The sequence below is a fragment of the Gopherus flavomarginatus genome, chromosome 1 (assembly GCF_025201925.1).
Source record: "Gopherus flavomarginatus isolate rGopFla2 chromosome 1, rGopFla2.mat.asm, whole genome shotgun sequence".
NCBI lineage: Eukaryota > Metazoa > Chordata > Testudines > Testudinidae > Gopherus > Gopherus flavomarginatus.
Genome location: NC_066617.1, coordinates 151,926,151 through 151,950,313, shown reverse-complemented (window position 1 = coordinate 151,950,313; position 24,163 = coordinate 151,926,151). Strand labels below are relative to the sequence as shown.

At 45.3% G+C, this 24,163-nt stretch overlaps 1 protein-coding gene across 1 annotated transcript in view; it reads left to right on the top strand.

Moving 5' to 3' along the window:
* The window catches only part of LOC127046518 (transient receptor potential cation channel subfamily V member 6-like), an 80,141-nt gene that overhangs the window by 43,792 nt on the left and 12,186 nt on the right, over nucleotides 1-24,163 (top strand). Inside the window, exons 2-7 of the mRNA XM_050943670.1 lie at nucleotides 8,068-8,165; nucleotides 8,414-8,536; nucleotides 9,984-10,124; nucleotides 21,088-21,186; nucleotides 22,025-22,200; nucleotides 22,871-23,017. Of these exons, the coding sequence (XP_050799627.1) occupies nucleotides 8,068-8,165; nucleotides 8,414-8,536; nucleotides 9,984-10,124; nucleotides 21,088-21,186; nucleotides 22,025-22,200; nucleotides 22,871-23,017 (784 nt within the window). The remainder of the gene's footprint in view (nucleotides 1-8,067; nucleotides 8,166-8,413; nucleotides 8,537-9,983; nucleotides 10,125-21,087; nucleotides 21,187-22,024; nucleotides 22,201-22,870; nucleotides 23,018-24,163) is intronic.

Here is a 24,163-nt window from a genome sequence, read left to right as displayed (position 1 = left end):
CAAGGTGTGGGGGGTGAGGGCTCTGACTTGGGGTATAGGCTCTGTGGTGGGGCCAGAGTTGAAGAGTTTGGGACGCAGGAGGGGACTCCAGGGTGGGGATTGGAGCTGAGGGATTCAGAGTCTGGGAAGGGGGCTCCAAGCTGAGGCAGGGATGGGATATTGGAGGGGGTATGGACTCTGGGCTGGGGGTGCAGGCTCCGGAATGGGGTCATAAATGAGGGGTTCAGAGTGCAGGAGGAGGCTCAGGGCTGGGGCAGGAGGTTGAGGTGTGGGAGGGGGTTTGGGGTGTGGGCTCCAGGTGGCACTTACCTCAGGCAACTTCCAGAAGTGGCTGGCATGTTCCTCTGGCTCCTAAGTGGAGGTATGGCCAGGTGGCTCTGCACATTGCCACTGCCTACAGGTGCCATTCCCACAGCTCCCATTGTCTGCGGTTCCTAGCTAATAGGAGCCGGCACTTGGGGCAGAGGCAGCAGGCAGAGCCCCGGTAACTGCCCCTATGCCTAGGAGCCAGAGGGAGATTCTGGCCGCTTCCCGGAGCCATTCAGAGCCTGGCAGGCACCCTGCCTGCCCCACTGCAGGCAGCCAACTGGACTTCTAAGGGCCCAGTCAGTGGTCCCTTTTTGACCAGGTGTTGCGGTCGAAAACCAGACACCTGCCAATCTCATCAGAAATAAGGGGCACTAGCAGCAAAGCTGTGAGGTAGGGGGAAGAATGTGCATCTGTATTTCATAAGTGCATGCTATGACTCCTCAGACAGCTGCAGACAAATGACCTAACTTGCAGGCTGGGGAATCTTGCTCTCAAGTTGAATTTCTGTGGGGCTGTATCTTTGTTCTTCCAGAGATTTTACAGTCTGCTTAGATATATTAAGATGGTATCTCTGAGGGAGTGCATCCAGAGCTCCCAAGCTGCTGGTTCTTCTCAGCTTTCTCTCTTTGCAATTGCCTCTTTCTGTCATTCCCCTGCATCAGAAGCGCAGTAATCTTCCAGGCCACTTGGGCCACGCCCTTCTTTGCATTCCAGCCAGCAGTCTCAAGCTGTTTGAAGGGGATGCCCAAGTCTGATCTTTCCCAGTGACTTTCTGGTGCATCTGTTGCATGGTTGTGGCTCACAAAAGGGGAGTGGATATTTCCCTGGCCAGAAACGTACCACAGCAGATACCAGATTGAGATTCACTCCTGCTGCTTTCTGTTCTCCTTTCCCACCCCAAACCTTCTCCTTTATGACATGTTTCAGAGAGATAGCGGGAAGTGAAGTTAGGACTGGCATAATGTGCCCAATTGGCAGCCCAGAAGATTGAAATCTTCTGTCCCCAGAACAGGTGCAGTATAGGCATAGCAGGGCAGTTTGCCAGCATGCTTCATCCATCACCGACGTGCTTGAGCCCTGCAGTCCTTGGCCTTCTCTGGTGAGCTTGAGAGTGCCACTAGGGAGGGATTATGCTTTTTGTAGCATGAACATGCGTCTGCTAGGAGCAGAACTGAGAACTATTAATGTGTTTCATACAGACACCACCAAAAAGCCATCACTATCATCTACAAACTATCCCAGCCAGCTCATGGCTCAGGTTAAATCCCAGGATAGTATATTTAGGAGGGAATGGTTTCTTCTTCAGTCACTGCAGCCCTTGCCTGGATATTATGCCTGGCATCTTTAGCCTAGAGTTTAAGTCATTGTTGTTAGCTGCATACAGTACTGCTTGCATTGCTGGGTTTTTATTTTATACTTCTGTCGAATGACAAAGCTGATCTTTGCATTCTCTTAAAATCATTTTTAAAAGTTTTTTTTTAAATATAGTTATGCTTTCTGTACTGTTAAAATAGATGAGTTTCGGGGTGATGGTTTGAGTCAGTTCTTTATTTTGTTGGATATACATCATTCTATCCTGAGCTCTGGTTGAGTAGGATACCAGGAAGGAAGGGAGGAAGGAATCCCCCTTCCTCACACAAAAGGCCGTGTCTCATCTCTAGCTCTCAGTCAATAGCTGGCCAACAAGGAATGTATCTTTTCCTGTGGTTTGTCTGGTCAATGAAAGCTTTCTCTTGATCTTGATCATTGGCTCATAGAGCTTTGTTATAATCTCTGTTCTCTTTCACAAATACATTGCTTCCATCCCTAGTGAGGTCATCACCAGAAATGGATCTCACACTTGACTGGCTGACTGAATTTTGTGGAGGCAGTGAGAGAGTTGGGAAGACAGGCAGCTTAGAGATTTTTGCTGTCCCTCAAGAAATTTTGCATCCCACTCTAATGGCACAGACACTCTTTCCCTTCTTCTTCCCAGAAACAATGTTGCCTTCAAGGCTGTCATTACTCCATCTGACTCAGTCTGAGTTGCCACCTCACAGATTATAGACCTCCTTAGAGGCTTCCTGCAGCTATTGACTCTTTTGCGTTGATACAGACCTCTGTGGGAAAGGTGCAGGCTGTTCCTGTCTGTCAAGGAGCATTCTGGACCAGCTTGTTTCGGGAATGGCAGATGTCTCAAGGAATTTATTCAGCAAGACTCCAGGACTCCAAATCTTGCCTGGTAAAGCAGAAATTTCACCTTCCAAACTACAGTATGTGCTGCTTGGCCATGAAGAAAAGAAGCATGACCTGGGTGGACAATGTCTGCAAATATCTGAGGATGTAAATGCCAAAGAGGTTGTGGAATTATTTAAGATGATAACTAGGACTAATGGAGTAGCATTGAGCAAAGAGGAAATGTTCAGGCTGAATATCAGCAGGCATTTTGCAGTAGGGTTTTTGGCACCTTTCTCTGGAGCACTGAGCTGGGCTTGTCTGTTAGGATCATCTGGGTGTAACCCACAGGATCCATTTCTCATAGTGAAGGGCAGGAAATATGATGGACTCTGCCCCACAAAGGGTGACAAACAGAACGGGATCCACATGTATGCATACAAAGGCTTCATCTCCACCTGTATTGAGCAGCAGGGTTTGTGCAGGAAAACAGACTTGGCTCTTAGGGCTAGGCTACACTCGAAACTCCACAGCGCTGCCTTGGGAGTGCTCCCGCGGCAGCGCTTTGAAGTGCGAGTGTGGTTGCAGTGCCAGCACTGGGGGAGAGCTCTCCCAGCGCTGCAAGTACTCCACCTCCCAGCGCTGGGTCACTGTTTACACTGGCACTTTACAGCGCTGTAACCTGCTGCACTCAGGGGGGTGTTTTTTCACACCTCTGAGCCAGAAAGTTGCAGCGCTGTAAAGCGCCAGAGTAGCCAAGACCTCAGTGTTTATAGCATCTACAGAGCAACTTGGTGGGTGTTACAGCCTCACTATCTTCTCTGTCTTTTTTACTATGGAAGAGATTGTGGTACTCACAGAACTGAGTGGCTGATGGCACTAGCTAGAGTGGTATATAGTGCAGGCACATGGGGAGCAAGCTTTCCCTTTCCTCCAGTGCACTTCATTTCTGACCTGCATTCCCCTGCTACTTCAGGCTTGGGTTTCTCCGCACAGGTCTACTGAGGAAGGTCCAGAGAGGGATGCAGCCCCATTTCTTGCCACCCCCCATCCCATGACCCCACACACCTCTGTCCTGAATTACAGTACTCTCTGTTGTTTCAGTCTTGCTCTGCATTGCAGCTCTGCCAGTGATCTCACTCTTGACCCACTATCCTAGGCCTGGGCATGACTTAGTACACCATGCTATATTACATGCTGCTAGAGGTGGTTTACATCATCTTTTTAGGAAACATGGGAGTGCATCTAATCTGTATATTCACTTGGGCTATCACATTATCAGACTGCAAATTACTGTCTGACTTTGGCAGACTAAACTGGCTGGGGGAGTCCCTGTGCTATGGTATGTATGTGACCCAAGTGCCCAATGTTGGCAGTGGATGGGGTTACACAGTTACAAGTTTATACCCGAGGATTTGCTTAGACAGGCATGTTTCGCCTGTGATCAGCATAATATTTCACCGAAGGGGGCTGTGTGCATAGGCTCTGGCTTCCTCCAAGACTGGGGGGTGCTCAACTCCCCCACTCTGTCCCAAGTCCCCACCCTGTCCCATCTCTTCCCTCCCATTTCTGCCCCTCCTCCCAGCATGCCCTGTCCCCGCTCCAGCTGAGCGCAGCAGGCAGGAGGTGCTGGGAGGGAGGGGAGGCACTGATCAGCGGGGCAGCAGGCAGATGGGACGCTTTGGGGAAAAATTGTAAGAGTTATATAACATGTAGAACATTTTGTTCCAAAGTTGCTGGAGGTGAAGCTGGTCATCTGGGGTAGGGTGGTTCTCATGGCTAACTCACTCAATAGTGGGAACAGCTGACAATCTATTGACCCACCCCAGACAAGTGTTTACACTGTGACAAGGTGTAGACTTGGACCTTTACAGAGCACAAAAAGCCCAAGAAAAAGGTATTGACTCGAGGTTAGCATCAGGGCAAACTGAAGTTAACAAAACACCCTGGTTATGAAAAGAGACAAAAGGTCTGGAACTGTCTAATAGGAGAAAGAAGGGCCCATGGTTGTATCCATTAGGGAGGCAATACTCTGTCAGCGTCTCATGAGAAGTGGATCCCAGTACTCTAGACCTGTTACTTGAAGTGCTATATGGACTGACCGTTGGTGAGAAATATCCCATTAGACAGGAAAGGAACTTGTTAATAATTATAGGCTCTAGATTATGTTTTATATTTTTCTTTTATCTGTAGTTATATATTTCCAATCCTTATACTTGCTTCTATTTGAATCTTTACCTTAAGCTTTGTTAAATAAACTTTAACTTCTCTTTGATTTTACTATAGACATCAGTAAGTGCTGTGTGCTAAGGAGAGTGTTGTAACTGAGGTCAAACTAGTGAACTGGTGGGCACTGTTTCCATGGGGGGCAGTGAATCTGTTCACTGCGAGTACCCAGAGGCCAAAGGACTGGGCACTTGAGTGTAATGCAGTGGGGTGCACAGACAGGTTAGCTGGATACATGCCCTGGGGCCAAAGCAGAACTCTGTGAGCTAACTACCTCCAGAAATTTAGCAACAGGTTCTCTTTGCTCTTCCTCAAGGGGTCACTCAGGAAGCCTAAGGGCTGGGGAGTGCGAATTGCTAGCCTGCAGAGGGAAAGAGTGGGCAATCAGAGCCCAGGGTAGGGCACTTGTGTTGCCAGCAGCCAGTCATTTTGGGTGAGTTTCCCTCGGTGGGCACAAACAAGGCTCCCTCGACCCATAAGCAGGTATAGCAATTCACCTGTACCCATGGGTAACCTCAAAAGTGTCACAATGTGTCACCTGACCTTGTAGCTTATGCCAATGGGCACATCATTTTTTCTTTGAACATTATATTAATTTGAAGCTCTTGTGGCAGCTTATAAAAGGTTGGGGAAAATGCAGTCATGCTGCCTGATTGGCTCACGACTAGGAATGCCTACCTCCAGGCAGATGGTCAGAAAACAAGGCAGACACCCTAAATGGATGTGCTATAATTAGATCTCACCAAGCCAGTAACAAATGTGAAATCCTGAATCATCATCCCAGTCTTACCATGGAGTCACAGACAGTCCCCTTATACTCTCCAGTCTATCTTGCCACCCAGGCAGGCTGGACTATGAAAAATGGTCACTTACACCAGAAATCACACCACATTCAGGTAGCTCCTAGTCCCAAGAAACCAGTCACTTACCCAAGATCTTACACCAAAGACAACATTGGCAGCCAATTTTATACTAAACTAACTAAAGGTTTATTAGCTAAAAAAAGGAAACAAGAATTATTGAGAGCTTAAAGCAGGTAAAAAATATGCACAGGTGAGTCACAGTCTGTAATTCCAAATGGCAGTGGAAATGTAGTCATCTGCCAGTTTCCCAAAAGTCTTGCAGGGCTACCTAGAATAACTCTGGGGATCTCCATCTTCGCATTCAGTTTTTCTGGCCTGTTGGAATCCAAACAGTGCAGAGATGAAGGATCTTTCTTTAAATCCATACTTAAAGCTTCTTCTCACTGAAAACAAGCTGCTAGGTTCACTACCCATGTGGGCTCTCCCTTTGATACTGGAGAGTGAGGAATGCATTTAGAGTCTTTGACCTCTGATCATTACACACAAAGATCACTTGCTTTGATCACTTTTCTGTTAAAGTTCTTCATCTGCATTCCACTAGGCTTCTTTCTCATTTGATGGGTTAGTTACAGGAGTATACACAATGTAAATGTTTGCTATTGCATTATAATGGGATACAGGTAAGTGAAAACAATGCATGTACTATCCCATTAGTTTTCATGAAGTTTCAACACCAAATATACTCTTATACATTTAACAATCACTTTAATCTATACTAACACACAAGTGAATTGGCCTGGGGCTTTCGCATGAGCTGGTACCTGATCTGTTAGCACCATATGTAGGATTTGGGCACTTAATTGGGACCTTCTTTAGACTAGAGCATGCTCAGGATGTGTAGTCTAGTGGTTAGAGCAGGGGTTTGGTGGTCAAAATTTCCTGGGTTCTATTCTTGGATCTTCCGCTAACTTGCTCTGTGACTTAAATCAATTGCTTCCATACTCTGTGCTTTGGTTGCCTAATCTATGAAATAGGGGAAATGATATTTCTCTCTCTCCCACAGGTGTTCTGAGGCTTGATTCATTAATGTTCGTAAAGCTCTTTAGAGCCCTTGGACGTAAGGCACTATATGAATACAAAATATTAGTATTAGGTCTTTGTTTGCTGTCAGCAGGAGTTACTTGTATCCTGCACTGAGAGAACAAGTCCTCCAGGAAGCAGATATGTGGAGTTAAGACGGTGCTGTTCCACTGAGTAATAGAAATTCAATACAGAAAAAATCTATTGGGCTAGGCCTCTCCACTCTGCCTAGTGCAGGTTTGTTCAATATAATCTGTTTTCTAGGGGCTTGTCTATATTGTTTTATTTTATTCACAATTTTCTCACCATAGCCACTAATACAACATAGCTCATGCCCACAGTACCCTCCTGTGCAGTGTTGCATCCTCTGCTGTTAAACCTCTCTCCTGTTAACTGGAGCTCCTTTTCATCAAAACACTGAGATAGTCTAGTGAGGGGAAAAAACTGTGAGCTTTATCAGTCATGCCTGCACTGTATGAGCATTCACACAGCACTGAAGAAACTTCCAAAGTCTTGTTCTGGCATTCAGTGGGCTCAGTGTGAAAACTGAGTCGATCCCTTGTGTATTTCTTCTTTGATTGTTCCGAAGTCCTTGTCAGTGATGTTGAGGGGGTATCTGCTCAGTATTACAGAACTGCTTTAGCATTCCTGCTTAAAACAACAGAGATTCCACTTGCTTTTCTGTTTGCCTAGAGCACCTGAACTGTCCCCTATAGTTCTTTCACTGTTCCAGCTTGAATTCTACTTTCACCCAGATTCAAAGGGCCTTCTTCAGCTTTCTTTTATAAGTGTGTGAATCCAGAGTAGCCACATTGAAATCAGAGCACGCACAACTGCGTAAAACCAGTATGTGAAATGAAAACTAGGCCCAAAGTGTTATGCAGTGCCCACTGATTGTGTACTTCTGTGTGCCAGAGAAAGATGAGAATGTTAGCTAACTCTCTTCTTTAACAAGAATCACTAATCTAATGTATACTGGTCTATAATCATGAAATCTGCTGGTGAATCTGAAATGGAAATACAGCATTTTACAATCATATGAAGAACATATTGAAATGTTTCACTCATGTTCAGATATGACAATGCTGTGGCCTGGCAGTGGGAAATTAGTGGGAATTTGTCTTGTTACTTTGCAATTTCCTACTATTAGCAATTTCTACTTAAGATTTATAAATATTATAGAAATAACCTGGAATCATAAATTACCAGTGGAGCCAGAATTCTGTTTCCTTCGTGACATTTTTATCAAGACTACAAGGGCTTTTTAAAAATGGACTACAGTTCCCTTGCTTATGCAGAAATTGACCTTATAGAAAGTGGATTACTCATGCGTGTGCCTGTCTACCTTTCTTAGACATTTCTAAGCTGTCTATCATCTTGGTAATAAAATATTGCATCCCTCTTTTTTTACTGCTTTGCTGACATGGAAGAAAGTGTTTACTCTGAGCATCTTATTTATTATAAGGCTCTAATCTGGTGAATTTTCTTGTTGCAGGATCTGGGAGTCTCCCTTGCTCCAGGCCGCCAAGGAAAATGATGTCCAAACCATCCAGAGACTTCTCACCTGCCATACTTGTGATATTCATCAAAGAGGTAGGCTACTCCATATGCTGTCCATGACTAGGATAGCTGCAAGGAGAGGACACCTTGGGACTGAGAGTCTGGAGGATGGAAATACTTCTCAAGCAGTAGAATAGGATGATCTTGGCAGGTTGGGGTGAAAACACTCTTTGCATGAGGGTAAAGAGTCCTCTGGATTGAGTGTGTTACTCTTGGTAAGATTCACCTCACCAGGCTGGCAAAGGAACTTATGACACATATATATGACTCCCTCTCTCCAGGTGCCCTGGGGGAGACAGCTCTTCATGTGGCTGCCTTGTATGATAGTGTGGAGGCCGCACAGATTCTGATGGATGCAGCTCCAGAACTTGTCAATGAAGCAATGACATCAGAATTCTATGCAGGTAAGAATGCCAAGATGAATAGACTTGGGCGGAGGCTGCCAGAATGGCTGGGAGATATGGCAGAGTAGCTGAGATTCTATTAGGTTTGCGTCCAGATTCCTAGGTGCCCTTTATAAAATGGTCTGTTTCAGGGAGTCATATTTTACTGTTAACTGCATTTTCAACAACCCATAGGTGCTGTTGTGTTCCCAACAGATCTCCAGGAAATGAAACCTATGCCATAGTCCTTTAAAAGAGAGTGCCTTTAGAGGATCATTTTATCCTTGGAGGATATCCTATTCCCAACTATCACCCCAAAAGCTGAGATCCAATCATTATATCTGGACTCCTAGCTAATCAGGGTCAAGTTTTGGGTGGAAAACCTGGAAAGAAAGGTCTAAGTGCTGGAGGAAGTAGTATTGATTCAGTAGGCGATGCTTTTCCATCTAAGTTATTACTGAACCTCATGTCCCGATGTGGTGCTAGAGGGAGATATCCTACAGGGACTTGTGTGATTGATTCACTAAAGGTTGGTCTCCTCTCTTAGTCAGTACTGGCCCAAATACCTCACATGTTGTTAGGAGGATGCAGTGCTGCTGGAGCAGCCATCTTTCAAATGAGACATAAAACCTAGGCCCTCCAGAGTGGGGTTATTAATTCCAGGGTTTGTAAATTACATTCTCCCTTCATTAATTCCCTCTGCATTTTCACTACGATATGGATTTTTTCTGTAGGGTCTACCGAGAACTGTGTTGTCACTGTGCATTGTTAAAGAGTTGCCTCCTTTTACCCCAGAACCAGCTGCATGCTCAAGTAGGGGATGGGGAGTCAGGAGACCTGAATTCTAGCCACCATCTTGTTATTGAGCAACTCACTTAATTTCTCTGCATTTAGTTTCAGGCTAATGATTCCAGGCTTTGGACACGGGCTAATGAGAGGTTTAATTGATGAACATTTGTGAAGTGCTCTGCTAGAAAGTGTTACAGAAGTGTAAAATATGAGCAGGAGCATAAGTGGAATTAAAGAGGCACTAAAGCACTTCACTGAAAAGTGATGAGAGAGAAGTTGCAAGTGTAATTAATTTAACAGCAATTAATTTCACAGTTGCAACTCCTATCTTAGGGCTAAGACACAATAAAAGCTGTATTGTTGAAAATACTGGGCAAAATTCTGTTCTCCTTTAAGCTGGGTTTGAATCCATTGAAGTCACTGGGACAGTCAGTGTAACAGAGATAAGAGTTTGGGCTGCAATTTTCCAGGAACATTAATCACTCACATGCAACTGGAATTCCATGGGAGCTGGGCAGGTGACTTCCTTAGGGTCCTTTGAACACCCCAGACTTTGGCCATTGGGTTTCTCGGTTATTTACTAATAAAGTGGCCTTGGTTGCACAGTGGATCTCTGAAGTGCCTCTGGTCCCTGTGGTGCAATGTTGGCATTACAAAACAGGGTGATTGTGTGTTGCAGGGGAGACTGCTCTCCACATTGCTGTGGTGAATAAGAACTTCAAACTTGTGAAGGCGATGCTTGAGAAGGGGGCTGATGTCAACAACCCACGGGCCACCGGCTATGTCTTCAGACCCAGCAGCCACAACCTCATCTACTTTGGTAGGGCTCCATCTGCAGGCCTTGACTGCCACCAGACTCTTCTTCTCTGGCACACTCTGAGTTTTGTGATCTCTCTGGATCTGGTATGGTCTGCTCCCTTTCTGTCCCTCTCTCTGTCAACAAGGCCCCATGTGCTCTGGGAATTCCTGGCTATGCAATACAGACCTTGCTGCAGAATTGTGCTGCAGAAGTTCAGCTTTCATTTTCTAAAAAATGTTAGATCTCTAGCCTTTGTGAAGACCACTTGCCCTAACATGACCTGAATGAAACGAATGGAGTGATGTCTGCCTGAGTCTGCAGCCAGCCTGTAGTAATAACTCTATGATGAGCCTACTTACTCATTCCTTTCATTTGGGTGCTAACTCAGAAGCCTAATGATAACAATTATTATGCTATTGTTTCACTCCCAGACAAGCGACAGTTAAAACTGAAGTTTTATTAACTTTAGTATAAAAAACCAAAGAAATACACCTTGCACAAGCTCCATTACTGCTCAGTAGTTTTAGAGCACACTCATCTCTGTGTCTGCAACCAGAGCATCCCGTTTGACCCGCTGAGCAGACTTTCAGTCCTTAAAGGGATAGGGCACAGGAGAACATAAGCCTGACATTGACTTCTGAGGGCTACACTCCCCACTCATAAATGTAATGTCATCTCAATATGCTATTAACAAAATATATCATACAGTCCCTCCATTTGACTTATTAGCAGTCATCCAAGTTCCACAAGCTTGTAACAGTCATTTTCAAGTTACTTTTTGAGTATCTTCTTCTGTAACAAACTCTGGTACTGACTGAAACTTTCTGCAAGTTTCTTTAGTTTATTTCACATTCAGCAGAAAGTTTCTGTGGCAATTTTAGTTCCATTATCCAACTGAACAGTCAGTTCTGAACACCTCAAATTCCCAAAGAAATTCATATCTTATGGAATAACAGTTCCTATACGATCAGTGCTATAACCATGTTATGCCAAGTTACTGGTCATATGGCAAGCTAGTTAGAGAACATACCTCTCATTGTGCCTCAGTGGGTCACAGCTGAGGATGCCAGATTCAGTATAAGCTGCTGAGAAATGGGGCAGACTCACCTCAAGCTGGTGGTTATTCTACCAAGCCAGTAACGAAAGTAAATTTCTGGCTCACCACACTGGTTAACACGAAGTCAGCCCTTATTTCACCACCCCGACACTAGACTTTGTGATGAGTGGCTACTGAAAACCAATTTCATCAAACCAAGGTTTCTTCTGATCTCAAGAGATGAGCCACTTAGCCAGGTAAATATATAGCTCAGATCTTAGCCAATAATCACACTGCTGCCAATCTGTTAGTAACTGAAATGTAAAGGTTTATTTATAAGAGAAAATAAATAGAAGAGAGTTAAAATGGTTAAAGAAATCATGTACATATATGAGATTGAAAAGTTCTTATATCAGGTTTGAAGCAGTGATGAAATAGACTGCTAGTTTGCAAATTTCTCTGTGGAACTTACCCAAACAGCTTGGGGTCATCAGTCCTTGATTATTATTGATTAGTTTCCTTGTTGTTATACGCCCAAGATGGAATCCAGAGTTACATAAGAAAGTCACATGCCCTTACATGCTTTGAAGACTCACAGAAGCAGCCTTTACTCATATTCTGGCTAACGTGTCCACAGACAGGCTTAGTGGGTCCAGAGGAGCTTCTTCTATAGCCCATTGTGAGTGTTAGGTGTTCTTTAATGGGCCATCAACTTGAATAGTACATTCACAATGTGCTGGCCAGATTGGACGTAAATTACCTTGGGGATGTTATCCCAGGAGCAAACACATTTGGGATATAGATCTATATAGCCAATATTCCTAACTTCAGATACTGTGATGATACATGGATATAAACAGGATAATCATACTTAGCAAATCATAACATTTTCATTAACACCATACATGATATACTTTATATACCATTTGTTGCAATTGTCTAACAATGGCAATATTCATTATATAAATTGTCATGTTTCAATCATACAGCATCACAGTACTAAGTCAACATAATTATAAACTATCCAGAGCTATCAAATATTTCATTTCCCAATATTACATCAGCCTTGGATAGAAATGTATGATTAGGTCCAGGAATAGGCACTTGGTATGGCATGTGACAAACACATGGATAACTCCATGATACATTCACTGGTCCAAAAGTTGGATTTAGACACTTATAAGTAGGTGTTGCTAATCATTCATATGTCAGGGTATGGCTACGCTTGAAATTTCAAAGCGCTGCCACGGCAGCGCTGTGGGAGCACTGCCGCCGCAGCGCTTTGAAGTGTGAGTGTGGTCAGAGCACCAGCACTGGGAGAGAGCTCTCCCAGTGCTGCACGTAAACCACATCCTTTACGGGTGTAGCTTGGAGCACTGGGAGCCGAGTTCCCAGCTCTGCGGCACTGATTATACTGAGGCTTTACAGCGCTGTATCTTGCAGCGCTGAGGGGGGTGTTTTTTCACACCCCTGAGCACGAAAGTTGCAGCGCTGTAAAGTGCCAGTGTAGCCAAGGCCTCAGTGTCTTTGGGCTCTTCTCCCCCTGGACAGGGGACTTCATGTTAGTGGATTGTTCTGGTGATCTCTCCTCTTGTGCACTACTTGTTTTGACATTCATGTTTCTCTAGAGCAGGTGTGAACGTAATATCACTCTGATCAGCTGCTTTCAAGTTTACAGAATCAACTACATCCTCAGTTCCCAGGCCTCTGCTTCTGAATTGAGTGTCTGTGCTATGGGCAGTATCTGTACCATGACGTGCCGTGGTTCATCTTCACTCTCACCATAAGAATCATTGGAATCCAAACTCCTGTCCTTATGTTATCTCTTATTGCACTAGCTTCGCCTGTTTTCTGTGTCTTGTGCTGTGGTGGGTTAGAGGATGGAGTTATATCCCTGACTAAGAAGTCACAGGAACATAAAAGATTGCAGTGAAGAACTCTAACACATCCTTTTTCATCATCTGCTTTTACTTCATAGACTGAGCTATCCCCTTTTCTTTCAAGTACTACATGAATCTTATCTTCCCACTAGGATCTTAATTTGCCTTTCCCTCCTTGCCCTTCTCTCCAGAGTACTTGTCAGGAACCTTTCAGAGACAGCCAAATTGCACCACATAGAACCCTCTCATCCTACACCTGATCCCTAACACTAAGCGCCTCCACACTTGGATCCTGCCAGGCTGAGCCTGCCTGCCCATACCTGGTGCACCTGGCGTGGAGGAAAAGAGCCCCAGGGTATATCTGGGACAGGCCCAGCCCTTTCGCTGTGTCAGGGTTGGGAGCAGCCTCACTGCAGAGTCCAGTCCTGGGGAGGGCCACAGGGTGATTTCCTTCCTCCACGCAGCCAGTGGCCTGTGCTCCCCATTGCCATGCTGGAGTCTCCACATTTATTTATTGACAAATAAAATTTGCAGAATTTTAAAATATTGTGTGCAGAATTTTAAATGTTTTTGGCTCAGAATTCCCTCAGGAGCAGCAACTACAGGCGGCTCCTGGTAAATCAGACACAGTATCAGTTTTATCTCTGCTTTTCCTATACCTCATCCCGACTGGTAGTGTTTTTTTACTGCCACATCTGAAACAGTGGTAGCAAGTACTGCTTCCAGGGGTGGCTCTAGCTTTTTTGCCACCCAAAGCATGGCAGGCAGGCTGCCTTCGGCGGCTTGCCTGCGGGAGGTCCCTGGTCCTGCGGATTCGGCGTACCTGCCACCGAATTGCCGCCAAATCCGTGGGACCGGCAGACCTTCCACAGGCAAGCTGCCTAAGGCTACCTGACTGCCGCCCTCGCAGGGACCGCGTGGAGTGCTGGTGCCTGGAGCCACTGCTGACTGCCTCTGTCAGATTGCCTCTTCTCTGGGCTTGCTTCATGGCTGCATGGCTGCTCATGTTAATTTCAGCTTTCACATCTTAGATTGCATCAATACTGGCCTTTAGTTCCCTTACCTCATTCATCAGCATGAGAGACTCCTTTTCCCCTGGGATGAAGTGCTGCTTTACTCTCTGACCAGTGCTCTGTGTATAGGGCGACTGCACAGAATTATATGCAACTGCCTTAGCACACGTGCCTCCATTCCCCAGCTTCTGCTCTCTCTCCGTCTGATCACGTACAACAGTGTGCAGCTTCTCAAATAAGGTCTCATCTGCAACCTGATTATCTTTTAAATAAAGTTGAATCACAGTCTGAATATTGTCATTCTGCAGTCCTGTCTGGAGGAACATGCTTTGTACAAAGACAAGGTCATTTCTTAGGTCAGAGTCAGCTTCTTGTTAGGCTGGCAAACAATATGTCTCAAATCAAGGGCTAGACTAGGAAATCCAGAGGTGTCTGTTCTGGCTCTTGTGTTGCCTTTGAGAGCTGCAGGTAAAGTTCAGTGGCACATTTTCTTGATTTATAGGATCTTAAGATACCCCTCAGTTTTGGCAGGCTCAGCTTTTCTTTCCAAGTAGCCCCTGAAGCTCAGGTGCTGGGAAAAGAGTCCTGATCACATATTCTCTGCCTCAATGTTCCCGGTCTGAGTCCCACTTTCAACTGATAGGCTAAACCTGTCCTTTTGGTGGAAATTCCCAATCTTCTCTGTAGGTTTAAAGTCTTTCTTTAAAATTGATTTTGTTTTCTGGGGTGGGGTGACAAATTTCACAGCAGGGGGCTGGTTTTAATTTTTTTCATTATTTCATTCTATTTTAATTTTTCACTGTACTGTTTCTGAACGAGCTTTCATCAGTTCTTCCCATTTTCTACTCTATTGCTGTAGCAATGAGGTGTAAAATCTTATCTTTTAATGCAAGCAGTACAGACAATCCCTGATCTTCCAACTCTTCCTGCTCACATAAGTAGCTTCTTATATATTTGACTAAAGCAAAATGACGTTTAGCTGCAGTTTTACTGTGACTTGACCTAGAAATACCCAGAGAGTCACAACTTCTCTTAAATCTTCATCCCTTAGCAGGTATTAAAGGGCTCCTATGACCATATGAAGGTCCCCTAACTCCCCCAGCCAGAGTACTTGCAAACAATTAAATCTCCCCTGGAAGCTTTTCCTGGAACACTCTACAAAAGATTCAGGTTCAGGTTTGTCTCTTAGGTTAGGTCTGCACACACACACACAAAAAAAAAGCCTGCAGCAGCAAGTCTCAGAGCTCAGGCCAACCGACTCTGGCTCAAGGGGCTTGAGCTGCAGGGCTAAAAATAGCAGTGTAGAAGTTCAGGCTCAGGCTGGCGGAGGGAGGATCTCAGAGCCCAAGCTCCCTCCCTAGCCCAAACAGCTACACCAAGGGTCCCCAGACTTTTCATGGCCATGCCCTCCCTTACCCCTGTCTGTCCCTCCTTCCCAAGAACCGGGAGTGGGGTCGCAGTTGGGGTGTGTGTGCAGATAGCGGTAAGGGGTCTGAGGCTGGGGCTGCAACAGCTGAGACAGAGTTGGGTCGGGGACCAGGAGTACCAAGACTGGTCAATCAACTCCTAGAAAATGGAAGTCATTCCCTGGTTCAAGTATAGCTGCTCGGCATTTAATCCTTCCATTTTATTCTGACCGTTGAGTGAACCTTCTGCTGTATTTGTTATGGTCACCAACTTGAAGTCCTTGATAGTTGGTCAGAGGAACACAGCCAGATTTTAGTGAATCTCTGGTGCAGTGGTTCTCAACCTATTTATCATTGTGTGCTGCATATTGAGTATTTTCTGGGCTGCAGGTTGAGAATTGCAGTGCCCCACACTTAACCCCCCCCCCACAAACCATTATGCCCAGCGCCCTCTGCCCAGAGACCCCTCCACAGAGTGGGGCCAAGAGCAGAGAGCCGAGTGCATGGCCCCGGCACAATTTGGAAACCCCATTTTCTCAAAACCAGCAGATGCTTTTGGAATATCTTTTATGACCGCCATCTTGGAGTAATCTGCATGCTTGATTGCCTCAGAAACCTCTGCCACCACTTTACCCTCAGTTGACTTTGCAGTGCTGAACTGGTTAGCAATTGGCCTGTAGCATTGTGGGGTAGCCAGTTTCCAGACAATTATAGCAACCCACTTCTGGACTGGGATTGTCTGCCCTCATATGTGTGTCCTGATGCTGGAGGGTCGGGGCAAGCTGCTCACAAAGCTCCAGAAATGTAACTTTCTTCATGTGAAAGTTCTGGACCCACTGCTGGTTGTCCCAGGTCCACATGATCATGTGGTCCCACCAGTCTGTGCTTGGGGCTCAGTCTGTGCTTGTGGATCCAGAAGTGCCAGTTTACACAGGTGGCATGAGTGGTTATCCTGAGAGTCATAAGCAGCATCAGCCAGTTCAAGTGCTCAATGACTGTGTCCTCTTCCTCCTCCGACTTCTTCTCCAGATGCCTTTGGTGGGTCAGAAAATGCTGCCAGAATATTCACTAGTATCTCATTGAAGCTCTGCTCATTTGGTGAAACAGGAGTGAAAGCACAAGCAAGAGAAGCTCTTCAAATGGTGACTCTGCCACAATGCTGTCTCCGTTTGCCCGGAGCATGCAGACCCAAAAGACGGCTCAGCAAGATGTTGAGAACTTGGTGGGCTGTGACAGCTTCTTGTAACATGCATGATGGACAGTCAACTTTTCCCACACTGCACTATGAACTAAGGGCTAGAATGGCCACAGCTGGGAGGGTGGTGGAGAGCACCAGGCAGCTTGGAATAGATGGTTTGACTTGGGTCTGTGTGCTGTAGTGTAGATGCCGGATCTCCAGATTTGGGGCCCAAATCCTCAAATTGTAAACCTGTGGTCACCAATGTGTGTGGATGCTCAAGCCCTGGGCTTGCAAACCCAGGGTCTGTGGATTCGAGTCCCACTAACTGTGGGCTTACATGGCAGAGTAGACGTACTCTAAGAGCACTTACAGCTCTGCTGTTGCCATGCAACCAGAGCTATCCCCCTTTAACGCCCTCAGCAGATTTTCAATCCTTAAGGAGTCATGGCACAGCTAAATGTAATCCTGACATTCCCTTATGGTTGCTACACCATCATTTGCAACTGCTTCACAGTGGACCATTTTAGCAGAAACATCCAACTAATGTGCTAATCCCAAACTGCCTCCTACTCCTTCCCAGGTGCTTAGATCCCTAGCTGCTTCCTACCCAGCTGTCAAAACCTCCAGCTTCCCCCAACACCCTCTCCTATATAGTTACGCAATACAAAATTGTGCAGTACACTGAAAGTAATAAAAATTAAGGGCACCATAACATGAATGAATTTTCATTTCAAAGGGGCAGATTATGAGTACATTTCTCTTATTGAGTAAAACTGAACAATAGGCCTGCACAAACCAGAGGGCCTTGCCACAGCGTACTTGGGCTTGTGTGTCATCCATCTTTCTGTCTCTCTTATTCATCTCTCTTTCTTCCATCCATTCACATCTTTTTCTCTCTCTAGCTAGCATCCATGCCATCTCATCCCATTCTCCTTGAACATGTGCCTAGTAGAGATAGGAATTGTTAAAGAGCGTCCATAGGGTCTAACTAAGAGTAAAACGATGAAATTTAGCAATGAGAAAATGTAGGCTGAATACCAGGAAACATTTCTGAACAGCAAGAATCTCTGAGGCTGTTAAATATTTCCCGTGTGAGATTAGCAGACACCTCAAAGCAGGAATCAGAGGGGTAGCCGTGTTAGTCTGGATCTGTACAAGCAGCAAAGAATCCTGTGGCACCTTATAGACTAACAGACGTTTTGGAGCATGAGCTTTCGTGGGTGAATACCCACTTTGTCAGATTCAAGTGGGTATTCACCCGAGAAAGCTTATGCTCCAAATCATCTGTTAGTCTATAAGGTGCCACAGGATTCTTTGCTGCTCAAAGCAGGAGTCACTTAAAACTAAAAGGATAACATCTCAGAGAATAAGAAAAAATCTGGGAGCAGAATAGCGTGCCGTATATTTGATGCTAAGTGGCACTGTCTCTTAGCAGGAGACTGCTCTGTGTCTTGACCAGAATGCTGGGAACATTTCTGCTTCTGGCTGGGTATGGGGACAGGAGGTACAGATAAAATGTGACCTTATGGACCTAGGACCTTACAATTCTGGCTAACCTACAGGAAAGGAGTGGCTCCTTTATTTCAGGAACTTTGTGCTGTTCAATGGAACGTCCCCTACAGGCAGGAAATTCCCTGCATCATAGATGGAATGTTAAGGCTCCAGGATTGTATCAGGCCTTTTCCATATCCAAATCCTATGATCCACTTCTGGGGTATCCTTATGTTTAAAGATTGATTTTTCCTTTGAGATGTTGCTGGGCCAGAGTCTCAGGTGACACAAATTGGAGTAGCACAACTGTTTTACACTACCCATTTCTGATGGTAATTAAACTATGTCTAGCAGAGAAATTTACTCTTTTTTTTCTAAAAAAAAATGAGCCTTCATTAATTTTTACTCAGAGTAGTTTGAAACACTCTGGAGAGGAGTATGTGGCTGTGTGTTGAGGAGGTTGGCTCAGGGTTCTGCTTCCCCCATGCAGTTTTACTCCTGATTAAATCAAAATCCACACCCATTGAAACTTGGCATTTCTGAGCTTTTAGCCCCAGAGGGTTTTTAATATTCTCTTGTAAATCTGCCGGGCTATTGTTTAATTACAGAGTGGGGAAAGCAAGAGGACTTCAGAAATAAAAGTACTGATCTCTCCATGGGATTGCTTAAAAAAAATAGAGACAGATTTAGATAGAATCTTTCCAAACAAAATATATTGGGTATGATTCTGCCCTCATTCAAATGTGTGTAAATCGGGAGAAGCTCCACTGAAGTCAGAGTATTTTAGTTCTTGCTTTAGATAGGGCAACTTTTGCTCTTTCTGGGAGAAATTCAACCTTGTGAATAGGGCCAATATAAGACTGGTGCATGCCTTACATACCACTTAGGCCATATCTACACTAGCACTTCTGTCGGCAAAACTTTTGTCACTTGGGGGGTGGGGGGGAATGCTCTTGCACTGACATAACTACCACCATTTGTTGAGTTGCTTTTATTACTCTCTCCTGTTAGCATAACGTGGCTACCTGGGCGCTCTTACAATGGTACAGCTGTATTGGTACAGCTGTGCTGCTGTAAGCTTGTAAATGTAGATACGGACTCTATTTTGCAGGCTTAACTGAGACTGAAGGAGTGCATGGGCTCTGTGCTGTTTCTCTGCACAGAAGTGAATTTTACCTGTTTCACATTAAGCTTGTACTTCCCCTTTTGGCCTATTTTACTCTGTTCACTCATGGACTCAGAATCATAGAAATGTAGGGCTGGAAGGGATCTTGACAAGTCAAGTCCAGCCCCCTGTGTTTAGGCAGGACCAAGTAAACCTAGAGCGTCCCTGACAGGTGTTTGTCCAACCTGCTCTTAAAAATCTCCAGTTATGGGGATTGTACATACTCCTTTGGAAGCCTGTTCCAAAGCTTAACTAGTTTTATAGTTAGAAAGTTTTCCCTAATATTTAACATAAAACTCCCTTGCTTAAAATTAAGCACATTACTTCTTGTCCTATCTTTCAGTGGACCTAGAGAAGAATTGATCATCATCCTCTTATAACAGCCCTCAGCACGTTTGGAGACTGTTATCAGGTCCCCCCTCAGTCTTTTTCCCCCCAAAACTAATCGTGCCCAGTTTTTCTAATCTTTCCTCATAGGCCAGGTTTTCTAATCTCTGATCATTTTTGTGGCTGTCCTCTGCAGTCTCCAATTTGTCCACATTGTTCCTAATGCATCGTGCCCAGAAATGGACACAGGAGTCCAGCTAAGGCCTCGCTGGTGCTAAGTAGAGTGGGACAATCTCCTCTCATATCTTACCTATGACACTCCTGTTAATACACCCCAGAATGATATTAGCCATTGTCATAACTGCATCACACTGTGGACTCATATTCAGCTGTCATCCTAAGCAATTTCTCTTCCTCCATGGTGTTTTCCACTTCAGTTGCTTAGGGGAGTGGGATAGCTCAGTGGTTTGAGCAGTGGCTTACAAAACACAGGGTTGTGAGTTCAGTCCTTGGGAGGGCTGTTTAGGGTTCTAGGGCAAAATCAGTACTTGGTCCTGCTAATAAAGGCAGGGGGCTGGACTCAATGACCCTATGGGATCCCTTCCAGTCCTAGGAGATAAGTGTATCTCCATTCTAAACAGTTATTGTGACCTTTAACTACACTGTACAGCTCATATTTAACTATTTTAATCTTTCTTCATAAGCAATCTCTCCATTCCCTTAAAGGTGTGCTGAAAACATTGTCTGTGACCAGTTTGTTTCTGTCATATGCATGAAGCAGGAGTCCTGAGAGAGTTTGTTTTAAATCAGGGTTAGATTTGGCTTGCGCTGACTCACTGCCATGTGGCCGCCTCTAAATCCCAGCTCTTCAGCTGTCTTTTCAGGTGTGAGCAAACCAGTGCTCCTCCGCCCGCTCCACTACCTTTCCATTCATTGTGGGATCCAGCTCCAACTGGATCCTGTTCCAAATTGCCCTCCTTAGTTTTAAAACTCTTTGTGGATTTTTCCCACTCAGACTTGCAGAGCAAGTTTCTCTACCCAACCCTAGACCCTCCCTGCTCCCTCTAGTTGTGTGACAGAAGCCTTCACTCTCCCTCGTCTCATTGTTTTAGTTTCACTTTGTTGGCTTCTCCTCGGTGGCTTCTTCCATATGGAACAGCCTCCCTGGATCTCTTTGCCTCATCCACTATCCTGCTTTTTTAAAAATCCTGTCAGCAAACACATCTCCTCTGCCTTGCCTAGGCAGTACCTCTTGATTTCTCTGCTCCCCTCCCTGTTGGGTAGCTCTGCAAAGCATTTGGAATACCATTTGAATGGGAATTTTACATAAAGAGGTGTGTGTGTGTGTGTGTGTATGTGTGTGTGAGAGAGAGAGAGAGAGAGAAATGGGAGATGTGTTTAGTGGTCTGGGTTTTTTGCCGTCTTTTCGTTTCCTCTCTTTAACTCCATATTATGTATTCTCTTGTCTCCATTCCTTTCTCTTCAGGGGAGCATATTTTATCCTTCGCAGCCTGTGTAGGAAGTGAGGAGATTGTCCGGTTGCTCATCAAACATGGAGCCAACATCAGAGCACAAGACGCCTTGGGTAAGAGCTCTTCAGTGGCCTCTTTCAAGGTGCTGTGTGAATGGTGTAGTACCAAATGATGGTACCTTTGCGGGACTCTGTCTAAAGTTGGTCACCTCACTTTAAGAAAGATGCTGGTGAGACTGAGAAGGTCCAGTGAATGGCAACAAAGGGACATAGCAATATGGTGGTGTAAAATGTACTCAGCAGCAAGCAGCCCCTCCCATAAGAGCATAGTTCAGGCCTTAGAGGGACCCTGTCAAGTGACAAAAGACTGCAAAGACTGTCTGAGAGCCGGAAAGAAAGAGAAACTACAGGGTCCATCTGTGTTCATCAGTTTCATTAAAGAATCCCCTTTGTGTTCATTACAGTTTAGTCCTGTCTCTCCTCTGCAGTGAGACACATCACAGGCAAGATTTACATAGGAAATGAGATGGCCAGAACTAGTGTTTCAAAATTATGAAAGATGTTAACTTGAAACCCAGGGAAAAACATCCCAGTTGGTGAGGTGGTAATATCAGAGCTGGCTAGTAGGAGCAATGGTCTGTTCCAGGATGACTAGTCCTATACTGGAACCTTAAATAGACTTTTGCCTAGATAAAATATGACACCAACTGCCTTTTATTATTCAGTTTTCTGTAGATTGAAGGACTTTAGATGGGGGCTGCTTTTCCTTAATTGTCAAGTGGGGCCGTTCATACTCTGCAGAGCCACACAGAATACTAATGGTGAGCCCACTTGTACAGAGTCTGAGCAAGGTCTGTATATTGACTGTCTGAAAGTCTGTCAAGATTGGGAGGTGATTTGTGTTTCCTATCTTACCAGTTATCTCATTCCTCTGTCTCTCTCTCCACTACAGGGAACACTGTTCTCCATCTCCTAGTTCTCCAACCCAACAAGATCTTTGCCTGCCAGATGTACAACTTCATTCTCTCCTATGACAAGAGCAAAAGGGAGCTGGGAGCCCTGGACTTAATCCCTAACAACGAGGGGCTCACTCCATTCAAGCTAGCTGGGGTTGAGGGCAACACTGTGGTGAGTTTTTGTGTAGCACTTGGCTTTCATAGTTTCTGATGTCGCTGAGGCATGTCTCTGTCTGAAGGATCTCAAAGCACTTTCCAGATATCACTTGTAGGGATCACTCACCCACCAAAGTGCAGCTTGGGGGCATACAGCAACTGCTCTGTGTCAGTAGCACTACAGGTGAGTGTCACTGGAGGGGAGGTGTAACATTTTCCACTGACAGGAGAAAATGCTGGAGGATTGGTTCAGTGCTGATTCAGAGAGAAGAGCACCACCTCCTGCCTCACCAGAACCATAGTACCAGGTTGAGGCAGTGACAGAGAAAAGGAAACATCGCCTACTGAGTCACCTGCACCATGGCATTTAACACTGTGCTGGGGCTTTGAGTCAATACTAACTTAGAAAGAAGAGCACTCCCTACTGAGCCAGTAATACCTATAGTACATAGATCTTCCATCCGAGTTCTGACCCAACCCAAATTTGTTTGGCTTGAGAACTAATAAGATTACAGACCAACCGCCTGTCTGCAAGGCTTCTGCAGACAAGTGTTTACAGAGCTGAGTTTGAAGCAGGGGTGCAGGTGATTTCAATGTCCTGGGATACTAGTGCTGGTGGTGATGGGTGGTTTGGGCAAATATGTACAGCCTCCTATGAGCTCAGCTCTGCCCTTCTTGCCAATTAGATGTTCCAGCATCTTATGCAGAACAGAAAGCACATCCAGTGGACCTTCGGCCCCCTGGTCTCCACCCTGTATGACCTCACAGAGATCGACTCATGGGGAGATGACCAATCTCTCTTGGAACTCATTGTCACCACCAAGAAAAGAGAGGTATGTTGATGTGACAAATTAGGGGGTTCTGTTTGTATCACTTCTGAGTTGTGGATAACTTTATGAAATTGTATTTTGAAATTACTGTGCCATGGAAAAAAGCCTATATGAATGTGGATCCCCCAAGAGCTAGCAGGGTTGTGGCATGTCTCTCTGCCAGGCCAGACTCAATGGCGAATGATCAGCACTCAGAATAAAACACCTTCAGACAATAGGTTTGCACTCCCTGAGAGAGGTGGCTTCCTCCTCCTGTTTGGGAGATTAACAGAAAGCAGAACAAAAGAAGGTGATCCCAGCAGGAATCTATGAAGAGACACCACAGGGAGGAACAGGGGAAGAGAGAGCCATTTTGCAGCAAAATAAGATTAGGGAGGCTGCTGCAAGGGTAGGACACACAAGGGTCTGGAGGACCCTGCCCACCTGTCTGCCAGAACACAGACTATCCCTCAGAGACTCCCAAAGGGAAGGTGAGCTGAGGGCGGCGGGGGAGAGCTTTGTGTTTATGATGATTTATTGTGTGGTATGAGCTGTACTCTCCTGTGCTTCATTTATTAAGTAAAGAGCATCAATCTGGTAGATTGAACAAAGTGTGCATGTGTGCCTTTGTTGTCTGCTTCGCAATTACTGCATGCCCCTGAGGGAGTTAAACTGTAAACCAGATGTTGACCTGGTGGATAGAGTCAAGGGAGAGGGGTGTGTTTGAGTACTGCAAAGTGGGAAGGGTCAGCTCTGGACCCAGAACAGCTATGAGGAGGGTGCCAGATAGACGTTCTGTGCCCTGTGAGTGTGCGTAGGGACCCTGAAATTGAGGCAGTGCCTGGACTCCATTCAGGTTCCAGGAGACCCAGAGTGCACAGACTAGGAAGGGGTGCCCACTGGAATCTATTGGCAGGTCATGTTCTTGATCTGTAACCTCTCTTATAACAAGAAATTATTACAATATTCTAGAGTAATGTTCTGAAGCATTGCAGCTTTCTATAGAGACCCTGCAGGGTATGGAACTATGACTGCAGGATATTACAGTATTTCCATGTGGGCATCAACCTGTCATAAGAAGAACCTGTCATTTCTAACAAGACTGTGGTCTTTGTTTCCTCTCCTCTCCTCCTACCTTGCTATTGGCATGGCAAGGTATCCAGGTGTTTC